Source organism: Helianthus annuus, chromosome 9 (genome assembly GCF_002127325.2).
Source record: "Helianthus annuus cultivar XRQ/B chromosome 9, HanXRQr2.0-SUNRISE, whole genome shotgun sequence".
NCBI classification, from domain to species: Eukaryota; Viridiplantae; Streptophyta; class Magnoliopsida; order Asterales; family Asteraceae; genus Helianthus; species Helianthus annuus.
Genome location: NC_035441.2, coordinates 50308053 through 50331437, shown reverse-complemented (window position 1 = coordinate 50331437; position 23385 = coordinate 50308053). Strand labels below are relative to the sequence as shown.

The 23385-nt window shown below is 37.3% G+C and overlaps 1 protein-coding gene and 1 long non-coding RNA gene across 18 annotated transcripts; both read right to left on the bottom strand.

Moving 5' to 3' along the window:
* Positions 1-655: 655 nt before the first annotated feature.
* Positions 656-3315, bottom strand: LOC118481884. 17 transcript variants are annotated; one of them, XR_004866231.1, is made up of 5 exons: positions 3042-3315; positions 2300-2450; positions 2045-2211; positions 1318-1409; positions 711-941 (listed from the first exon to the last, which is right to left on the bottom strand). XR_004866231.1 is itself a non-coding variant. In XM_035977203.1 (4 exons), exons 1-4 carry the CDS (start codon positions 3178-3180, stop codon positions 1345-1347), a joined length of 288 nt encoding a protein of 95 aa, XP_035833096.1. In that variant the 5' UTR covers positions 3181-3315; the 3' UTR covers positions 1063-1344. The 17 variants fall into 17 exon arrangements, 6 of the variants coding, with proteins under 6 accessions (XP_035833096.1, XP_035833098.1, XP_035833095.1 ...); XR_004866229.1 differs by having other exon boundaries at positions 1318-1972; positions 2300-2374; XR_004866230.1 differs by lacking the exon at positions 711-941 and adding an exon at positions 1920-1972 and having other exon boundaries at positions 1063-1403.
* Positions 3316-6149: 2834 nt separating this feature from the next.
* On the bottom strand, positions 6150-9350 carry LOC110877584. The gene is made up of 2 exons (XR_002557149.2): positions 8053-9350; positions 6150-6829 (listed from the first exon to the last, which is right to left on the bottom strand). It is a non-coding gene; the product is annotated as an uncharacterized LOC110877584 (long non-coding RNA).
* Positions 9351-23385: the final 14035 nt, after the last annotated feature.

The window sequence follows — 23385 nt, the reverse complement described above, 5'->3', positions numbered from 1 at the left end:
AATGGTTATTTATAGCCACATGAAATTTTGCAATTTTAAGTGTGGCTATAGTCTAATCTTTAGTGACACATAATTTTTTTTCACCATGACGTTTGCTATTATGTCGTCACACAAACAAAAAGCAAAGTGATTATTGTGTAGCTAATGGTTATCTACGGCCACATGAAAAATTTTGTAATTTTAAGTGAGGCTATTGTTTAACCTTTGGTCACACATAATTGTTTTTACTATGACGTTTGATATCATTGCGTCACACAAAACGATTATGGTGTAGTTGATGGTTATCTATAGCCACATGAAATTTTATAATTGTAAGTGTGTCTATTGTCTAATCTTTGGTCACACATAATTGTTTTTCTTATGACGTTTAATATCATTGCGTGACACAAACAACAAACAAAATGACTATGGTGTGACGAATGGTTATTTATAGCCACATGAAATTTTGTAATTTTAAGTGTATCTATTGTCTAACATTTGGTCACACACATTTTTTTTTCTTGTGACGTTTTATATCACTACGTCACTCAAACAAAATGACTAGTGTGGCTAATGGTTATTTATAACCACATTAAATTTTGTAATTTTAAATGTGACTATTATACCTTTGGTCACACATATATTTATTTTTGTAAAGTTATTAAAAACAACAAACATGCATGAGAAAACTTAAAAACATATAATATTAACAATAATAAACCAAAATCCATACATAATTCATACATAATTTTTAACGTAAATAATAAAAACACAAACTTTTAATAAAAAAAAAACTATCTACAAATGAAGTAGCAACTACATTAGAACATTCATCACTCCTAGCAACTAGCAACCACACCAAATCCACCTGCTACAATTGTGGATGCTTTCCAGGTGCGCCATTAGCAACTTCTTCATAACATTCGCTCAAAATTACAACAGCGCCATTCGCAACAGCCCATCTAGGAATAGATGCCATTAATTATGAATGTTTTCCAAATTCGCAAGAGCAAACAATCATTGAACATGAACATAATGTGTTATCCTTCTGTCAACATAATATTATATAAACAAGTACCAAAAGCATTCTTTCTAATGACATGATCAAACAAGCAATGAGATTTAAAAACTCCAACTATCTTCATCATATCAACATTTAACCCATATACCATGTTTAAGGAAGAACCCCTATAAATCCAAGAGCTTGCACGTTAACCAAATAGAACCAGGAATTGAGTTAGGAGTGTTCAAAAAGCTCGATGCATAATCTTTAGCTAGGAGTTTAAGCTAGCAAACAATCAACATGAAGAAATTGTGCAATACCAATCACTAACATACCAAAAAAACTCCTCCGTTACGGTAGCTTTAGAACCATGCGCCTTGCCAAAATTCCATTAATTCCAAAACTGATGCTAAGCTAGCTTCTGAACCTTCCAAGTGATAACAAGATTGATTGTTATTTTCAAGTAGGATCTAATAAAAATTTAACTAGGAGCGTAAACGAGTCGAGCCTAAGCCCGATCTCGGCTCGATTCGAGCTTTGCTTCTATAGCACAAGCTCGGGCTCGTAGGTAGTTTTTGACGCTTGAGCTTGGCTCGGGCTCAACTCGTTTTCATTAATTAGTTAATTTTTATTAGTCATAATTAGTTTATAAAAATTTAGTTATTTTATATAATATAATAAATAATAACTATCATTATTTAAATATATATGTAATATATTAAAGAAAAGTTAAATAAACAATGAACTCGTTTAGGCTCGCATGCCGGATATTTGCATATGGAACTTGGAACTCCTGAACCATCTCTAACTGGAAATTTGGCCTTATCCACTTAGAGAATAATTCAAAACCTTTCACAACAATGGAACACCATTTCAATATTTGACCTAATAAAATTGTAGTTATCCTTGTTTAAATTTGACCAACTAGATATCTTACACCAGCAAGTACAGTCAAGATGACATAACTTCCAATAATGAATGCATACATGTCTACAAAAAAGGTAATTGCAGTTAGAGCATTGCACAAGATTGAAAAACAGGTCTTCCATTTAAACTTCTTACCATTGCATTTTATGCCATGTGTTATTAGAAGAAAAGAAACTGAGTTAAAAAGCACTCGACCAGGTAGACCAGGTAACACGAGCACCACAATAACCTCAAAATTGAATAGTGGTAGTGTCATCTATGCTACCATCGAAAGCAACACGATAAAGAGCACAAACCCATACCTAGTAATAAAATAAAAAAATAAAAAAATAAAATCATATTAACCATGGTTTGATATTCACATTGTTGTAAGAGGATACAATAACTTACTCTGAATCAGATCAGCTTCTTCTACAAGAACAGCATCGGCTCTGATTAGATCTTTAGGATCCAGATATGTCGCAACTGCAGGCAACAAAATCATTAACTGGGATTCCATATTGGGTCAAAGCCAACCAGTTTCAACCCATACCAATGCTACCTATATAACCACAACGAATGCTTAAAGGTTAGCTCAGCTTAAGGATCACATTCCTACATACACAATTAAAGATAGCTAATTATTATTGCCTAATTTCATACAGATCTAACCCAAAAACAGTAAATATAAAAAAAATCCCATCTAGAAACACATCAAGTTTTTAACTGTAGTATTGGTATATATTAACATTAACTATACGTATAAAACAAAATCCATACATGGAAAGACCTTCATCCAACTTATGTTGTTCTTCAACAGACCACTCAACATCCAAACCCACAACATGTTTCAACCCCAAAGCAGAATCAACAATAATTGAACCATAAAACCCCCTAGATTGTATTTGTGTGAATCGAGCTTGAAATGAAAGCTCAGTTTACACTTTACAACCAACTAAATCAAAAGTTCAAAACCCTAGATTCCTCAATCCCAAACAAAACCTCATAGTAATCAAATCAAAATTACCAATGACATCACCAGCATGAACACAACAACAATACAGCCAATTCGGAAGCAAATATCCAAGTTGATGCAGAATTGGGTATAAACACGACAAAATGAAACCGTAGAGAAAGAGGAGCATGAACTCACATATTATATGAAAAGAATGGAAGTAGACTGAGTAAACAGAAACCAGGAACTCAGAGATGTAACAGCTGTGATTCGGAGATGTGGTGAATGTGGGAGAAGACCACTGTTGAGCCAACCAGGACTCGGTTCTTCTTCCCATGATTATGCTGATGATTCTGGTTCACTGGATTAGGGTTTGAATACACACAACGCGCGTGTGTGAGATACTAGGGGAAGGTTTTGATTTTGTTGGTGAAAAGGATGAGCGGGAGAGTGAAAATTAGATAGGCGGGAATTGGAAATTTTAGTACGCTAATACACTATTTATATAAATTAATTAGTACATGTAAAGTTATAAAAGGTAATCGGAATTATATAATTTTTTTTGTAAAAGATATATAAATTACATGTTGTGTATCAAAAGTAAATTAATCCTAATTAAAACTTTTAATTTGAACCAAACAAATAAAATTCATTGAAACAACTAACATTAAATAAGACGTAACCATTTAAGATCTAATGTGACATCAAAAGCCTATCAATGTCTATTAAAAGTTATTGTGACTAGTCATTAAAGTTCAATACGGTCCATCAAGAGATATATGGTCAATATATTAAGAGTTATCATAGTTGTTAAGGGTCAATGGGTCCATTAAGACAAATATGATCTTCTATTATCCGTGGTGCTATAGTATGGCTCGTTACAACTCGATATAACAATTTAGGACCTAATATGGCATAATAAAGTCCTAAATAATTCATATGGTCCATTAAGAGGTATATGATCTATTATTGTCCATTATGTTATATAAGGACTCATTACAATTTTATGTAACTCCTTATGACCTGATGTGATATGATAAAGCCCATAATGATCCATTAAGAGTTATCATAGTTGTTAAGGCCCAATTGGGTCCATTAAGGAATATATAATCTACTATTATCCATTATGATATCTTATGACTAATTACAACTCTATCTAATAATTTAGGACCAAATATGGCATATGATAAAGCCCCACAATGGTCCACTAAGAACTATCATGACTATTAAGGTTCAACATGGTCTATTAAGATATAAATGATCTATTACTGGTCATTGTGATCTATTATAACTTACTATAAACCGATCAAACCCTTTAGAACCTAATATGGCATCATAAAGCCCACAATGGTCCACTAAGAACTATCATGACTATAAAGGTCCGACATGGTCCATTAAGATATAAATGATCTATTACTGGTCATTGTGATCTATTAACATACTATTAACCGATCAAACCCTTTAGAACCTAATATGGCATGATAAAGCCCACTAAGAACTTTCATGACTATTAAGACTCAAAATGGTCCATTAACACATATATGATCTATTTATTGTCCATTATGCTGTATAACTACTCATTAAAACTTGATTTAACCACTTGGGACCTAATGTGATGTCATAAAGCCCACAATGATTTCGTAAGAGTTATCATAGTTATTAAGGCCCAATTGGGTCCATTAAAACATGCATCATTTATTAAGCTCCAATATGGACCATTTAGACGTACATGACATACTATTGTCTACGTAGTATAACTACTCACTATAACTTGTTCTAAGCCCTTAGGACCTAACTAAAGCCTATAATGATCCATTAAGAATTATCACATTTGTTAAGGCTCAATTTGGTCCATTAAAACATGTATGTTGTACTATTGCCAATTGTTATCTATTAAGGCCCAATATGACCCATTAAGACGTATATGATATATTATTGTCCACGTTGTAATATAACTACTCACTATAACTTAATCTAAGTTGATAGGACCTAATGTGTTATGATAAAGCCTATAATGATTCATTAAGAGTTATCATATTTTATAAGGCCCAACTGGGTCCATTAAGACATGTAGGATCTATTACAGTCCATTGTTACCCATCAAAGCTCAATATGGCCTATTAAGACGTGTATGATACACTATTTTACATTATGTTATGTAATCACTTGTTATTACTTGATCTAACCCTTTAGGACCTAATATGATATGATAAAGCCAATAATGACAGATTAAGAGCTATCATAGTTGTTAAGACTCAATTAGGTCCATTAAAACACATGATATACTATTGCCCATTGTTATCAATTGAGGCCCAATATAGCCCATTAAGATGTATATAATATATTATTGTATATTATGTTGTATACTCATTAAAACATGATCCAACCCCTTAAGATCTAAGTGATATGATATCAATACAGTCAGAATCGGTACCGTTATTCATTTTTTTTAGTTTCTGATATGTAAAACACGTCTTGATATCTTTTTTAGCATATCATGACTTTATTCTTTCCGTTTTCTATTGCAGTTGCTATACCGGGTGCATGTACCCTATCGAAACAGTAATAAACATAATCAAACCGATATGGACTGAATTCCCGCCATAACGTGTGGGGTAATTTTACTAGTTTATTTTAAATGTGATTTTTTAATTTAGACTTTCATGTGAGGGGAAAGTTTAATGAAATATTTGGGGAGGGGGAGTTTAGTAAAAAAATCTTGTAAGTGTGATTATTGTATACCATTGGAGTAAATTGTCATTTAGTCCATGAGGTTTGGTCCAAATTGCCATTTTAGTCCAAATAGTTTTTTTTTCTCCTATGGGTCCCTGACTTTTACATTTTCTTGCGATTTTGATCACATTGCCTAACTCAGTCTAAAAATCTGGTTATAACCAGGGCATAACTGTTGTGTAGTGATAACCAAGGGTAGTTTACAACATAATTTTTAAATCTCGTAATAATTTAATGCCAAAAATACCCCTGATTATAACCTGGTTTTTAGACGAAGTTAGGCAATATGATCAAAATGGAAAGAAAAAGGAAAAGTCAGGGACCCAGAGAAGAAAAAAAAAACTATTTGGACTAAAATGTCAATTTAGAAAAAATTCAGGGACTAAAATGACAATTTACTCTATACCATTGCATCATACAAAACAAAAACATCGATTGGATAGGAGCCAAACCAAAATTTAAATAAACTTTAAACAACAAAAGGATTACATGTATAACCTCTATGAATCCTATATTGGATCAAAGACTCAAAATATAGAAACGATTTATATAGATTCTATAATACAATGAAAAAAAATAAATGTAAAAGACCAACAACTTAACTTAGATAACAAAAACTATTATTTGCACCCAACAGCCACCATGATGTTTAGTTTTTAGACCATGATATGACGAACATTTCACTAGAATAATGCTCTGAACAAAGTAAGTATACATTTTTTTGGTGAAGAGCCATCTTGCAACAAACAACCTCAATTATCTGCAAATTTCACTTTAGGAAAAAATATACTAAACATGACTTTAATATAGACATTCAACAATAACAGATAAAAAATAAAAAAAATACAACCATAGAACAAAAAACACATCTGTAATATTTTTTATTTAACAAAAAATCCATAACAACTATAAACAATGAAAGATAATTCCATACCTGTGGTGGCAAGTGAATTGATAGCAAATAGTGGTGTTCACGGTCCAATTTGACGGTTTTTAGTTTAAACTGTGAGCCAAACCACTAGTAACGGTTTCTTATTATCGAAACCGAAACTGTACCATTGAAAATTGAAACCGAGCCAAACCGAACTATCACTAACCGTTTGGTTCCACTTTGGTTTCACGATTTGGAATTCATCGGGCCTCTATAAAAATGAACAAAAAGAAAAAGATTGTCTGTTGGAATTGAGTTTGTCTTTTAAGTCTCCCCATAAAATCAATGTCTTCTGACTAAGTTCATCATTGACATATGTTACCTGCATATAAGATTTACCCGAATTCAGCTGTAAGGAAAACAATTAATGGTTATGAGATACAAACCTATCTTGGCGGTCAAAGGTGTGGGGTAATTGATTTGAATTGCTTGGTAGTCAAACATTGTTACTAATTGTTAAAAGTGAAAAATACCATTTAATGGGAATACTGAAACTAAACAAATCTGAACACATTATGTAACTGAGATGGGAACTTACGAAGGGATGACAATAGGACGGGTTTGGGATGGGTTTGAGTAATCCCAATCCCATACCTGTTTATAAAAGTTTGTTCTATACCCGGCCCATCAGGTAACTAGCCGGATAATTACCCATCGGGTATCGAAAATACCCATGGGTTTCGGGTAATACCCACTAGCTCAAGTAAATTCAATTTTGACCTTTTTGTTTAGTCAACATTCATGAAGCTCTTCAAATTTTCAACGCATGCTTCATATTGAATTATTGATCATCTTATATGCAAACTAGTAAAAGAAATTCAGTTTGCATAGCTGTTAAAGACTTAAAGCTTGTAAAAAAATAAAACTATTATTTGTATCACCTTTTTTCGAGGATATAAGTAGTAAAAGCAAGATTTGAAAGATTAGCTGAGAATGCTTACTAGTTTTACGACAAGGCAAGTTCAAATATATTACTTCTTTCATATTTCTATTCTTGTCGGTACTATATAAGAAGAAACTATTGTTCCTATTTTCTTATAGTTTTGCCAAAATTAGCAATGATTCATATTTTTCTCACTGAGATACCTAAGGTACTGAAGTACTATGGTATGGTTTGATTTTCATCATTTATGTTTATTTTGTCTGTATGATTCTAAGTATTTAACCAGATTCATGTAAAATATGGTCATTAGGAAATGAAAAGGTCACCGGAGAGGCGAAGATTGACATTACCAAGATACAATTTAGCAAATACTAATACAACTACATTGATGCTTTTGCCTAGGATTATGTGTAATGGTGACTACTTGTGCATGCTAGACGAAACCACATTACAAAGTTATTCCAATTTTCAATGAAGCTAAGGACGAGATGACTTGTTATAATTTTGTTTATTTGCTATAAGCTTTCACAGATTATTAACATAGTTTCATTAATTTGTGTAGCTGAAACCAGAATCATAGGGTTAACTCAATCAAATGTACATCTGAGAATCATTACTAATGAAATAGAAACTTGATAGAAACATATTAAAGAGGCCCTGACCTCAAATGGTGGAACAGAGCTGCAGCTGTGGACCGTGATCTCGGAAACTGCCATCTAAGCTACAACGACAACTGCTTAGTGTTTGAATGCAAGGGTTAAACAAAATTTCAAGCAGTTAGCCTAACTCGAATGCAAGGGTTGAGCACACTAATGTTTGACCTCTAAAAAGGAATACTATTCGATTCAGAACCAGTCCACTGGTGTAGGATAACTTTTGGGCCTGAAGCAACTAATAGATAACTCATACACAACTTAGTGATCAATTTAGTCAGCAAAATTTATTAGGAAGTACACCATGTACCCCGAATTTTGGAATCAAACCAATGAAATCATCAGTCCTGTTCACCTAATTCCGCCTCAATAACACAAGAAAAAAAATGTTTGACGTTATTCCATTAAGTGGAATCTTAGCATTTGTGTCAAGCATTTCATCGAGCAGTTGGTGTGCATCCTAAAATATTTCAGATTCCAACAACAAATAAAATAGTATGTTTCTTACATTAGTGTTCTTCGCATCGGGGTCTAACTCATCATACATTAACACCGAATCATCAAGCTTTTTAAAATGGGAAAAGTAACTAATTAACCTGATTGATTTGTTAGGGGAAAGAGAAACCTCCCGTTCCTTTGAAAGATTAAATAAACTAACAATGGAAGCACAATTTCCTTGGGCTCAATAACATTTTGAAATACGAAATCTAATGGAGGTGGATGCAGAGACAAATGAAATCGAAAAATTTAAGAGCTTTATCTTAAGCTGGAAATTCACGAGCGATTTTGAGGAGAGCCTGAGGGGACAATGATGGCGGATTGTGGTAATTCTTGTGACTGTGGTTGTGTTGAGTCAGGAGAGGCGATGGTTGTAGAAGATTTGTACAGTTTAAGAAGACAATGAAGGTATTGTTTCATAGTGTTGATTGAAATGATTTCAGAATTAGGATGAACTACACCATCTTCCTCCCTCCATAAAGTAATGGTTCTTAGTTTCAGAAGGGCTGATTGTTCGTGGAGAGTTACCTGCTTGCTAGATGCAAACAAAGGCACTAGAGGAAAAGCTCTTAGGATGAACTACTCTATCTTCCTCCCTCCATAAAGTAATGGTTCTTAGTTTCAGAAGGGTGTTCGTGGCTAAAGGTCTATTTTGACGTAGTGAGAACAATTAAGTACAACTGATGTGAAATACATAAATGAATTTACATTAGATTTTACAAGATTGCTATCACAAACAGGAAAAGCAATGGATGATAATCTATGTGATAAATATTTTATAAAACTATCAAGAGATTTAGGAAAAAATATACATGAGTCATGGAAGACAATATATGGAGAACACCACAATCTTGGAATAGGACCTAGAACAATTAAAAAGAAATGCATATGCATTCTTTAAAACAACAATTTACACACCTTAAGCCTATGGTTTTTATGATAGAAAGAAAAATATAAGAAAAAGCACTACTTATAACAAAAATTACAAAGCAAATTACAACAAAAACAAATATGTTAGAAAGCCTCAAATAAGAAGATGCAAATGTTTCATATGTGGAGAAGAACAACATTTAGTTAACAAATGTCCTAATAAAAACAAGAACATGGAAAGGCCTAGCTTAGTAGAACAGCTACACGATTATGAAATAGAAGCTATTAAAACAGATGAATCAGATAATGAGTCAGTCTATAGCAAATACAGTGAAGACGAAAAGCCAATAACTAAAGTCACATACACATACATGAATATAGAAGAATGTCAACATATTTGGGTACATCAAAGAGGTAATAATTATATAAAATGCTCTAGTTGTGGATATTATCCTAGTATAGAAAAAAGGTCACAATGTAATATATGCTTTCAGAAAATATGTTGTATTTGTATAAAGAAATTACATAACATAGATATAGGTACTACATCAAAAACTATAGATACAAGTACCAACATAAATATAGAAAGATTAAACAAGTTAGAATTAGCAAGTGAATTACACAGTCTAAAGTTAAAAGATATAGACAATAGAATTATAGAAATAGAAAAGAGGATAGGATCCAAAATAACGGAAGAGTTAAGTCAAATGTCTACGGAAGCACCCGAAGAACAAGTGTTTATACAAACTCAAGGGTCTTTGAATATGGTTAATATACAATGTCTCTAATGGCTTGACAATAATAGATTTCTAGACTTAACGGCATTAGTTGATATAGGAGCTACTAAAAGTTTAATATCACACAGTCTAGCACCAAAGCAATACCACAAAGAACTAAAATATAAAGTAGTAAGCAGAACAATTGAAGATAGATTAGTTGAAATAACACATTACCTAGAATATGTAGGAATACAATTTTTAGATTTTTCAAATAATTATAGCATGAAGTATGACATACCACAAATGAATATAAACCCAACATATATATAGTCAAAAGACTTTGTGCTATGATTAAATTTTATATTTGCTCTAAACGGTTCTGTTACAGTAAATAGAAATTTTATTACACTCAGTAAACAAATTTATACAATCCCAAACAAGGTATAATAATATATCAAAAATTGCACAGAAGCATGGTGGTCAAGGAAGTTTAGAATTTTTAAGACAACAAAAAAGAAGTAATCCAATAGAAAATGAAACTATAAAATTGTTAACAGACTTTTTAAGTCATGAAGTAGAAAAAGGAAACGATATTTCAAAATGTATAAATCACCCTATGATCTTACACTTAGAAAAAGTTGGTCTTATAGGTGAAGATATTGTCACACCCCCAAAATCCCACACGCGGAGTACCACCGCTTGGAGGCGTGACATGACCAGGATCAAGCCATCAATCATATCAAACATAGCATTTAATAATAATAGTAGATACGACTGATGTCCAAAACCAAACGTTGTATATGTAGCGGAAGCATTAAATGTAAAACCCAAAACATAAGTATCAATGGGTGAATGTAAAAGCGTTTAATAAGCATTCACGTGTTCTTGTCCACAACGACCCGCTTCTCCTCTGGTGCAAGCTCCAAGTATACCTAAGGTCCTGCAAGGCATGCAGCAAATAATCAACAAACTAGTTGAGCGAGTTCACAGAAAGTAAGTTTGTAATAATCATGCGTATGTTCATCTAATAAGGCTTCCCAAGCAAGAATATTCTATTGGTGAGGGATTCTCACGTTTATCTTTTGTAACGGGGCTTCCCATTATGGTACTTACTAGACTATTTCCAACCATGTGTTCTTCTTAAACCGAGAACAGGAATACGTACAGGGTCACGCAGGCTTTACGTGACGTGCCCTTCCCCGAGGACAGTGGTACGTGTGGGGGCTACGCAGGATTTACGCAGCGTGTCCTTCCGACCCGGAAGACAGTAGAAGGTATTGGGTTACGCAGGATTTACGTAACGTGTCCTCCCGACCCGGGAGACAAATGGCAATTACTGGGTTACGCAGGATTTACGTAACGTGTCCTGACTATCCTGAGGACGATGGTCTATAGTCTAGTGAATGCGTAGTATGAGTAACTCCTTCAATATCAACATATCCAACCCAATTCCCAACCCGGGAATCCCATGCCTTGGCTGTGTGAACTCACCTTGGTTTGCTCGGCAGATACACAAGTAAAAGGTTCTTGAACTAAGATGGTTAACCTCGTCCTAACAGGGTTACCACACGAGTCAGGTTTTGACTAAGGTAAACACGTATGCATCACATAAGTTAACACGTAGCACGTAAGACAGTCAAGAGTATAACCATGAAATCATACTAGTGTGTCTACACTATTAGCCCAAAGCAAACGGCCCAATATATAACTAATTCAACAGCATAAGCGGCCCAACCATATAATACATAATTGGCTTGTGCGGTCCATAAGGGTTGTGCGATTTGGATTGGGCTTGAGGCCCAATCGGTTAAACAAACGTTGTATAGCATGAACAATCCGGTACCCCTTTGTGCGAGTGAACCGGGTGGTGCGATTAAGATTAGCCCAACCCAACTATCAGCGTGCGGCCCGACAGTTAAGAACTTTACACAAAGGTCTCGGCCCAAAAACTAACATACGTATGACATCGTGTGATCCAGTAGTTCTTGTGCGATTAGGAATGGGCTTGTGCGTCTGGGTCTTTGGGCTTCTAAGGCCCAACAGTTAAACGACATTAATCCCTTGTGCGACTGGGCAATGCTTTGTGCGATTGGAGACCTCTTGTCCGATTAGGGTCTCTTGTGCGACTCTCGGGACCTTGTGCGAGTGACTTATAAATTTGGATCAGATCTTGGATGATCTGATCTTGTGCGGTCGGTTTCAACCTTCCGGAATTTATGCTCAATCAATTACACATTTAACAAATTCCAAAATTACCATATCACTAACAGTTTCTTAATCAATCCATATTCGATCAAACATGGAATTTTGTTTCGAATTCATATGAACCCTATTTGATTATAACATGAACAATATTCAACATTTAACATATAGCATGCATCGTGAATCATTACCTTCATTCGATCAACACTATACTAGGCCGATTGGATTCATTCAACTCTTATTCATCTCAACAATCAATTCAAAGACAAAGCATGGCAACATAGCAACATCACAACGGGACTAACTTATTAACATGCAATTCTAATCGGTTTAGCTTAGGCATGAAATCATAATCATCATTCAGTCAAGCAAACATAAATAAAACACTAATCACTAACCGGTTAGAATCAATCAAGGAGAGAGTGTGATCCGAATGGAGCAAGATCTTTGATTGCCAAAAGTTGTTGCCGTCGGGTTGAGAAAGAGAGGCACTAGGGTTTGAGAATGTAAAGGTTTGGTAAAAAGAATGTGAGATGGTAATCACCTCTCAATTGTACACGAGTAGGGGCTTGGCCGACCCCAAACATGGGCTGCCTTAAGTCCGGTTACAAGCTTTTCGGCCCAAGGGTTTGTGTGTGCTGTGCGATTGGGTAGGCCTTATATGTTTCGTTCATGTTGTGTGGTTTGAGTTCAATTAACATAATCACATAATCATAATATATTATACGTAGCACATAACCATATAATATTCATGTAATCATTCATTTTTGTAAATTCACATAATCACGTATCGTAATGTCATATCATTCAATAAGTCAATTAAGTTCACACACGTTACATACGTTGCAAAGACGGGTTCTAAAGTTCGAGTTGTCACATTATCCCCAACTAATTAGAAATTTCGTCCCGAAATTTGGTATGCACTCACTGAGGAAGCTAGGTAAGTTCAATCGTTCACTGGTTTTCCTGGGGTGTTACATCCTCCCCCCGTTGATCTGGAATTTCGTCCCGAAATTCCGAAGTAGTAGCTTCAGCCTCAGTAGTGGTTGTACTGTTTGCGAACAATTGGGGGTACTTTTCTGTCATCCTGTCTTCGCGTTCCCAGGTGTACTCTGGGCCACGTTTGGAGTTCCAACGAACTCGAACAAGAGGGATTCTCTTGTTTTTGAGGACCTTCACATCCCGGTCCATGATTTCTACTGGTTCCTCGACGAACTGCAACCGCTCGTCGATAGTGAGTTCCTTAAAAGGAATGATGAGGTTTTCATCTGATAGGCACTTCTTTAGGTTCGATACATGAAAAACATTGTGAACTGCCCCGAGTTCAGCTGGTAGGTTCAACTTGTATGCTACTTTGCCAATCTTTTCTATGATCTCGAATGGTCCGACGTACCGCGGATTTTAGTTTGCCCCGTTTGCCAAAACGTACCACACCCTTCCAGGGTGAGACTTTCAATAAAACCCGGTCCCCGACCTGAAATTCCAAAGGCTTTCTACGCCTGTCCGCGTAGGCTTTCTGACGGTCGCGTGCTGCCACCATGCGTTGTCGTATTTGTGCAATCTTTTCTGTGGCGTCCACTACAATCTCTGGACCCGTGATCTGACTATCCCCCACCTCTGCCCAACAGAGAGGTGACCGACATTTACGCCCGTACAATGCCTCGAATGGAGCGGCTTGGATGCTGGTGTGATAACTATTATTATGCGAGAACTCCACAAAAGGGAGGTGCTTTTCCCAGCCGTTGCCGAAATCAATAACGCATGCCCGAAGCATGTCTTCAAGCGTTTGGATCGTTCGCTCAGACTGCCCATCCGTCTGAGGGTGGCATGCTGTGCTCATGTCTAATCGTGAGCCGAAGGATTTGTGCATCGCTTGCCATAGTTCTGACGTGAATCGTGCATCGCGATTCGAAATGATAGATGTGGGCACCCCGTGCCTCGAAACAACTTCTTTAAGATAGACGTCTGCGAGAGTGGAGAACTTATCCATTTCCTTTACAGGTATGAAGTGTGCAGACTTGGTGAGTCGATCCACGATCACCCATATGGTATCATTCCCACGCTGGGATCTAGGTAGGCCTGTAACGAAATCCATGGAAATTTCTTCGCATTTCCATTGCGGTATCTTAGGCTGCTGAAGTAGGCCAGCTGGTTTCTGATATTCAACCTTGACTCTCGCACAGGTCAAGCATTTTCCAACGTACGTAGCAATGTGGGCCTTCACACTAGGCCACCAATAAGTAGTGCTGATGTCGTGGTACATTTTATCCGACCCTGGATGTACCGAGTAGCGAGACTTGTGAGCTTCTTCCATTACAAGTTCGCGTAGACCGCCATAAAGTGGGACCCAAATACGCCCCGTTACATAGTAGGCGTCGTCTGCCTTCTGTTCCATTCGTTGTCGTGAGCCGCGTAAGGCTTCAGCCTTGACATTTTCGGGCTTCAATGCTTCTACCTGAGCATCTCGTATCTGTGCAGGAAGGCTAGATTGAATCGTAAGCTGTAGCGCTCGCACGCGCCGTGGTAATGTGTCTTTCCGACGGAGGGCGTCAGCCACAACATTGGCTTTGCCTGAATGGTACTTGATGGCGCATTCGTATTCGTTCAGTAGTTCAACCCATCTTCGTTGACGCATGTTCAAATCCTTCTGCTTAAGGATATGCTCGAGACTCCTGTGATTGGTGTAAATCGTGCACCTGGTACCGTACAGGCAGTGTCGCCATATCTTAAGCGCGAAAACAACGGCTCCCAGCTCTAAATCGTGCGTCGTGTAGTTCCGTTCGTGAACCTTGAGTTGACGAGAGGCATAAGCGATAACCTTGTCGCGCTGCATTAACACATATCCAAGTCCCCGAATAGATGCGTCACAATAAACCACGAAGTCATCTGTGCCCTCTGGCAGAGAGAGGATAGGTGCACTGCAAAGCCTATCCTTTAGGTGCTGAAAAGCAGTCTCCTGGGGCTCTCCCCAGCGATAAGTAACACCCTTCTGTGTTAGTAACGTAAGCGGCTGAGCAATTTTCGAAAAGTCTCTAATAAACCGTCTGTGGTAACCTGCCAGACCCAAGAATTGACGTATTTCCGTTGGCGTACGCGGTGCAGGCCAGTTTCTGATCGAGTCTACCTTGGATGGATCGACATGGATCCCATCCCTGTTTACCACATGGCCTAAGAAGTGGACTTCACGAAGCCAGAAGTCGCATTTAGAAAGCTTGGCGTACAGCTGTTCCTTCCGAAGGAGTTCCAAAATCAGGCGAAGATGTTGCTCGTGTTCCTCCTGACTCTTGGAGTAAATCAGAATGTCGTCGATGAATACTATGACGAACTTGTCAAGATAGGGTTTGCACACCCTGTTCATCAGATCCATAAATACGGCAGGCGCGTTCGTTAACCCGAATGGCATGACGAGAAACTCGTAGTGACCGTAACGAGTTCTGAAGGCTGTCTTGGAGACGTCCTCATCCCGGACTCTCAGCTGATGGTACCCCGACCTCAAATCTATCTTCGAATAGTAGCACGACCCTTGCAACTGGTCGAATAAGTCGTCGATGCGCGGAAGAGGATAACGGTTCTTCACCGTCACCTTGTTGAGTTCACGGTAGTCGATGCACATCCTGAACGTACCGTCTTTCTTTTTCACGAAGAGTACTGGAGCTCCCCAAGGCGAAGAGCTTGGCCGGATAAAGCCCTTTTCTAAGAGCTCTTGTAGCTGCTTTGACAGTTCCTCCAATTCTGATGGAGCTAAGCGGTACGGTGTGTGAGCTACAGGTGCTGTCCAGAACTATAGGAATGAGGTCGGTAGGGAACGTCTGACCAGCGAGGATAAGATTACAACCCTGAACTAAGTGTAGCTTCTAGACTTTTACCAATAACTAACACTACGACACGTTGGGTGTTCAAGGGAGTTGGTGTATGATGTATCATTCGATTAACTTCAAGGACATATAATTGGTATTTACACCCGAATCAAACAATATAGTAACATAAGAGTCGACAAGAAGTAGCTTACCCATTATTACGTTAAGATCGTCCCTTGCATCACCCTGACCCATCCCAGACACACGGTCGTGGGCGTCATTGTCTCCATTGTTTCTCCCGCTGCTAGCCCCATTGCCGTTCCTGCTTCCATGGTCGTGGTTCTGGTTCCAGTTCAATTGTGGATAGTGTCTTTCATAATGATCCTTTGTACTATTCTGAAAACATTCTCTGAAACTTTGCTGCTGCCACTGAGCCTGTGGGGCTTGAGGCTGTTGTTCCTGACCTACAGGACGTGAGTTTCGACAATCCTTAGCTTCATGACCAATCTTAAGACATCTCTGACATCGTTCCTTGCGACACCGTCCACTGTGGTGTCTGTTACAATGGTTGCACCATGGGTGAATTCCTAGATATCTTTTCTGCCCATGATTACTAGTAAACTGCTGTCCGGGCCAATGGTAGTCATCCAAAATCAATCTCGTGCTCTGGTTTTCATCCCACTTGCGTTTGTTATCTCTAGAAGCACATGCAGTATCAGTCTCAGCACGCTTCGGTAGTTTGTTCTGTTCTACAGCCTGGTCTGTGAGACGATGAGCCAGTCGAGTGACTTGCTGGATAGTGCCAAGGTTAGCTGTGGTCATAAGACTCTGAACTTTGGGCACTAGACCCTTGAGATACAGTTCGATGCGCTTGGTGGGAGAGTCTACCATAGTAGGACAAAATGTGGCTAACTCGTTTGATCTCCTCGTATAAACTTCAATTTCAGACCCCACCATCTGTAGGTTGAGGAACTCTTCCTCTAGTTTGTGGATGTCTTCTCGACTACAAAACTCTTCCTTAATTAAATCCTTAAACTCGTTCCAGGGAGTGGCGTTAGCAGCTGCCAGCCCTAACATCTGAACCTGTGTTTCCCACCAGGTTAATGCAGCACCTTCGAGTGTCCTAGTAGCAAACTTTACTCTACGAGACTCAGGGCAATCATGCACTTCGAAGTCAGTTTCGAGCCTTACGAACCAATGGAGGAGTCCAACCGCTCCCTCCGTGCCGCTGAAGGTACCTGGACGACAGTCCATAAAATTCTTGAAAGTGCAGACTGGTTGCTGTGTTGGTTGACCTATTGTGTACGAATAGGACAAGGTTTAATTACAAGGGCTAGTTTAGGAGTGTAGGATCTAAAGATCCTAGTGTGTGCTATAACCACAGGATATACCTCCTGCTTGTGCGGCTGCAAGTGCCGCAGCAACTTGAGCTTGAACGAGAGCCTCTAGCTGGGCTTGAGTCATGCTAATTTGTCCAGACATGATCTTCATAGTAAAAGTAACGTAAGTGAAAGTGGTTCGCGAGTAGGGCGATGACAGAAAAGAGTAAGCACGTAGGGACTCTCATGTAATAGTGTCATGTGTATCTAAGCGTAAAGCGAGCAAAGTTCTAAGCAGTTCTAGCAAACAGGCAATAATCATAAACCTTATTACCTAGGATGTCGAGTCTTGCACGTGGAGCGAAGCGTCGTTGTGGATCGTCGAGAGCACTGTTCTGGTTATAGTCCGGTTTTAATAAAAACGTTTTCCCCATATTAAAACCAAGTTCTCTATAACCAATGGCTCTGATACCAATCTGTCACACCCCCAAAATCCCACACGCGGAGTACCACCGCTTGGAGGCGTGACATGACCAGGATCAAGCCATCAATCATATCAAACATAGCATTTAATAATAATAGTAGATACGACTGATGTCCAAAACCAAACGTTGTATATGTAGCGGAAGCATTAAATGTAAAACCCAAAACATAAGTATCAATGGGTGAATGTAAAAGCGTTTAATAAGCATTCACGTGTTCTTGTCCACAACGACCCGCTTCTCCTCTGGTGCAAGCTCCAAGTATACCTAAGGTCCTGCAAGGCATGCAGCAAATAATCAACAAACTAGTTGAGCGAGTTCACAGAAAGTAAGTTTGTAATAATCATGCGTATGTTCATCTAATAAGGCTTCCCAAGCAAGAATATTCTATTGGTGAGGGATTCTCACGTTTATCTTTTGTAACGGGGCTTCCCATTATGGTACTTACTAGACTATTTCCAACCATGTGTTCTTCTTAAACCGAGAACAGGAATACGTACAGGGTCACGCAGGCTTTACGTGACATGCCCTTCCCCGAGGACAGTGGTACGTGTGGGGGCTACGCAGGATTTACGCAGCGTGTCCTTCCGACCCGGAAGACAGTAGAAGGTATTGGGTTACGCAGGATTTACGTAACGTGTCCTCCCGACCCGGGAGACAAATGGCAATTACTGGGTTACGCAGGATTTACGTAACGTGTCCTGACTATCCTGAGGACGATGGTCTATAGTCTAGTGAATGCGTAGTATGAGTAACTCCTTCAATATCAACATATCCAACCCAATTCCCAACCCGGGAATCCCATGCCTTGGCTGTGTGAACTCACCTTGGTTTGCTCGGCAGATACACAAGTAAAAGGTTCTTGAACTAAGATGGTTAACCTCGTCCTAACAGGGTTACCACACGAGTCAGGTTTTGACTAAGGTAAACACGTATGCATCACATAAGTTAACACGTAGCACGTAAGACAGTCAAGAGTATAACCATGAAATCATACTAGTGTGTCTACACTATTAGCCCAAAGCAAACGGCCCAATATATAACTAATTCAACAGCATAAGCGGCCCAACCATATAATACATAATTGGCTTGTGCGGTCCATAAGGGTTGTGCGATTTGGATTGGGCTTGAGGCCCAATCGGTTAAACAAACGTTGTATAGCATGAACAATCCGGTACCCCTTTGTGCGAGTGAACCGGGTGGTGCGATTAAGATTAGCCCAACCCAACTATCAGCGTGCGGCCCGACAGTTAAGAACTTTACACAAAGGTCTCGGCCCAAAAACTAACATACGTATGACATCGTGTGATCCAGTAGTTCTTGTGCGATTAGGAATGGGCTTGTGCGTCTGGGTCTTTGGGCTTCTAAGGCCCAACAGTTAAACGACATTAATCCCTTGTGCGACTGGGCAATGCTTTGTGCGATTGGAGACCTCTTGTCCGATTAGGGTCTCTTGTGCGACTCTCGGGACCTTGTGCGAGTGACTTATAAATTTGGATCAGATCTTGGATGATCTGATCTTGTGCGGTCGGTTTCAACCTTCCGGAATTTATGCTCAATCAATTACACATTTAACAAATTCCAAAATTACCATATCACTAACAGTTTCTTAATCAATCCATATTCGATCAAACATGGAATTTTGTTTCGAATTCATATGAACCCTATTTGATTATAACATGAACAATATTCAACATTTAACATATAGCATGCATCGTGAATCATTACCTTCATTCGATCAACACTATACTAGGCCGATTGGATTCATTCAACTCTTATTCATCTCAACAATCAATTCAAAGACAAAGCATGGCAACATAGCAACATCACAACGGGACTAACTTATTAACATGCAATTCTAATCGGTTTAGCTTAGGCATGAAATCATAATCATCATTCAGTCAAGCAAACATAAATAAAACACTAATCACTAACCGGTTAGAATCAATCAAGGAGAGAGTGTGATCCGAATGGAGAATCAAGATCTTTGATTGCCAAAAGTTGTTGCCGTCGGGTTGAGAAAGAGAGGCACTAGGGTTTGAGAATGTAAAGTGTTTGGTAAAAAGAATGTGAGATGGTAATCACCTCTCAATTGTACACGAGTAGGGGCTGGGCCGACCCCAAACATGGGCTGCCTTAAGTCCGGTTACAAGCTTTTCGGCCCAAGGGTTTGTGTGTGCTGTGCGATTGGGTAGGCCTTATATGTTTCGTTCATGTTGTGTGGTTTGAGTTCAATTAACATAATCACATAATCATAATATATTATACGTAGCACATAACCATATAATATTCATGTAATCATTCATTTTTGTAAATTCACATAATCACGTATCGTAATGTCATATCATTCAATAAGTCAATTAAGTTCACACACGTTACATACGTTGCAAAGACGGGTTCTAAAGTTCGAGTTGTCACAGATATCACAAAATCACATATAGAATACATATGTAAATTTAAACTAAAAAATCCGGATATTACTATAAGAACTGCTAATGTAGAATATAGTCCTTTAGACAAAGAAGAGTTTAAAAAACAAATACCTGAAATGATTAGCCAGGGATTAATTAAAAAATCAGAAAGTCCTCACAGATCAGCGGCCATTATAGTAAGAAACCATAGTGAAATAAAAAGAGGTAAAGCAAGAATAGTATACAATTATAAAAGACTAAACGATAATACAGTAGATGATGGATATAATATTCCCAATAAAGACACTTTATTAAATCTTATACAAAAAAAGAAAGTTTTTTTTTCAAAATTTGATTTAAAGTCAGGATGTAATCAATTTTAACTCGAAGAAAATTTTAAACCATGGAAAACTTTTACATGCTCAGAAGGACAATTTGAATGGAATGTTCTTAGCTTTGGGCTAAAAAACGCTCCTTCAATATTTCAAAGGTTTATGGACAGTATTTTCTTAAAATATGACTTTTGTTTAGTATATATTGATGATATACTCGTAGCAAGCCAAACAGTACAAGAACATGAAAAACATTTACAACAGGTGTTTGAAGAAATAAAAAAGAATGGAATAGTAGTTTCCAAACCGAAAATGGAATTATTTAAAAGAAAAATATCTTTCCTAGGGGATTAGAAATAGGTAATGGAAAAATAGAACTACAATCACATATCTCTACAAAGATACTTGATTTCCCAGAAAAATTTGAAAACTTAAAACAAATACAAGCCTTTCTGGGACTGGTTAATTATGCTAGAAAATTTGTTCCAAATTTATCAAAGTTAGTAGGACCTTTATACAGTAAAACAACAAAAAACGGCCAAAGGTACTTTAATTCAGAAGACATAAAACTAGTTAAGGAAATTAAGATGGTAATTAAAAATATTAAACCACTAGAATTACCACTTGTTACAGATTACATAGTTAGTGAGACAAATGGATGCTAAGAAGGATGGGGAGCAGTGCTTCTCTGCAAACCAAATAAATATAGTCCTAAGCAAGAAGAGAAAATTTGTGCTTATGCAAGCAGTAATTTTCAAAACAAAACAAGTTGGACTAGTATCGATTTTGAGATACAGGCATTGATGTATGCTTTAGAAAAATTCAAACTTTTTCTTCACAAAGAATTTACAGTAAGGAACTGATTGTGAAGCCATTATAAAATTTATAAAAAAATGATCAAAGCAAAAAGATAAATAGGACCCGATGGGTTAATTTACAAAATATTATCCAAGAAAGTGGATACCACATAAATTTTAAACATATTAAAGGGAAAAATAATGGGATAGCCGAGATGTTATCCCGTAATATTAACAGATTGTTGCTTTTAGATGGACAGGAAAAAAAGATAAAGGAAAGGCAATACTTGTACATCCTACACAGCCTACAAAATCCTCTCCGATGAATACATCATCCGAAGAAGAGAAAATAGAGAAACTCATGAGCCAGTCAATACAAGCAGCAAGAACACAAAATTTTAGACAACTACCTGCAACACTAACAGATCTCAACAGTATTACACAGTTTTACAACCCAAGTCAATCAAAGGCTACAAATGTTCGTCCTCCAAAAAATAGACATTTTACACAAAGGGCAAGCTCTCAATCACAGAATACACAAAATGCGGTCATTACCTTTGGAAATTATGCATTACAAAGATGTGATGATCCCAATACAAAGTTTCGTCCAATTATTGGGATGCAATTAACAGAAAAACAACAATGTTGGCATATTCAAACTATGCCTCAAGCGTCAACCTTTAAAGTCCAGGTGTTAAATGCATTAAGCATTTATTTTTATGAACAAAGCAGTAAAACACCTGAGAAACCACAGAAGCCTAAGTTTACCCATTATGTCATATTTCGAGGCACTAAAATTGGTATTTTTAATAATGGGAAACTATGGCTAAGCATATCCAATGCCCCAATCCAATTTACAAAGGCTTTACAGATTTTCAAAAAGCTATAGAAACAGCAAGAGAACATTTTGAGGTAAGTGGCTTTTACATAGAACCTGAAGAGGTTCAAACATTTGCAGACATAGCTAAAATTAAGCCAGAACAAATAATTAAAAATCAAGAATAGCTGATCACTGAGTTACAAGATCAGCTTGTACAACAAGGAAAAAATACACCTTGGATGCACGAAAAGATTGAAAATAGTTTGTTAAAACAAAAAAGTTAGTATTCTCGAAACAAAATATAAACATGTTTTACAAAGACTTCAGAAAAAAGAAACAAATACAGTATCAAACAGAAGCTATGATTCATTCAAAGCAAGAATGATTGATACACCTGTGGAAGTGTATTCAACCAGTTACAGACAAATTTCCAGAATTCAAAACTTTGGTTTCACAGAAAGTTTGTGCAGAATTTCCAATAATTCTGTGCGAATTGCAAAAACAGCTAGTAGATATGGCATTTACACAAGACGCGGACAACCAAGGTTTCAAAATTGTTGAAAGAACATATCAAGAAGGTAGAGGGACTGGATTGCTGCTGATTCAAATCTACTCACCTACAAAATTAACAGATGATCAAATTATTCAATTTTACCACAATGGTATGGTTGATTATATGGAGATAAAGACAGATGTGAGAACAACAAATCTTCTAAATAAAATGGGAGAAAAAATGGTAATCATAGCAGGCAATATTGCTGTTAGGGCATTGTGTCCTACAATTTCCTGCAAAATGTTCTCTTCTCTCCCATATACAGATGCTTATACATACAGGCCAGCTAGGAAGATGATTTTTATCACAGATACTCCTTATAAATTCTCTTTAAAAGACAGATTTATAAACCACAATATAGACTTTGGTAAATTACCATTGTTAGAGGTTGAGAATAAACAAGATACAGAAGCCCTAAACAGTTTTATCAAAAAACATCAAAAAACCCCAGAAGTTCCTAAGTGTATGCAATGAGTAGATTACAAATTATCAGGCGAAGGGCATTATGTTCAGATTTACACACCCTCTAAATAGAGTATGTT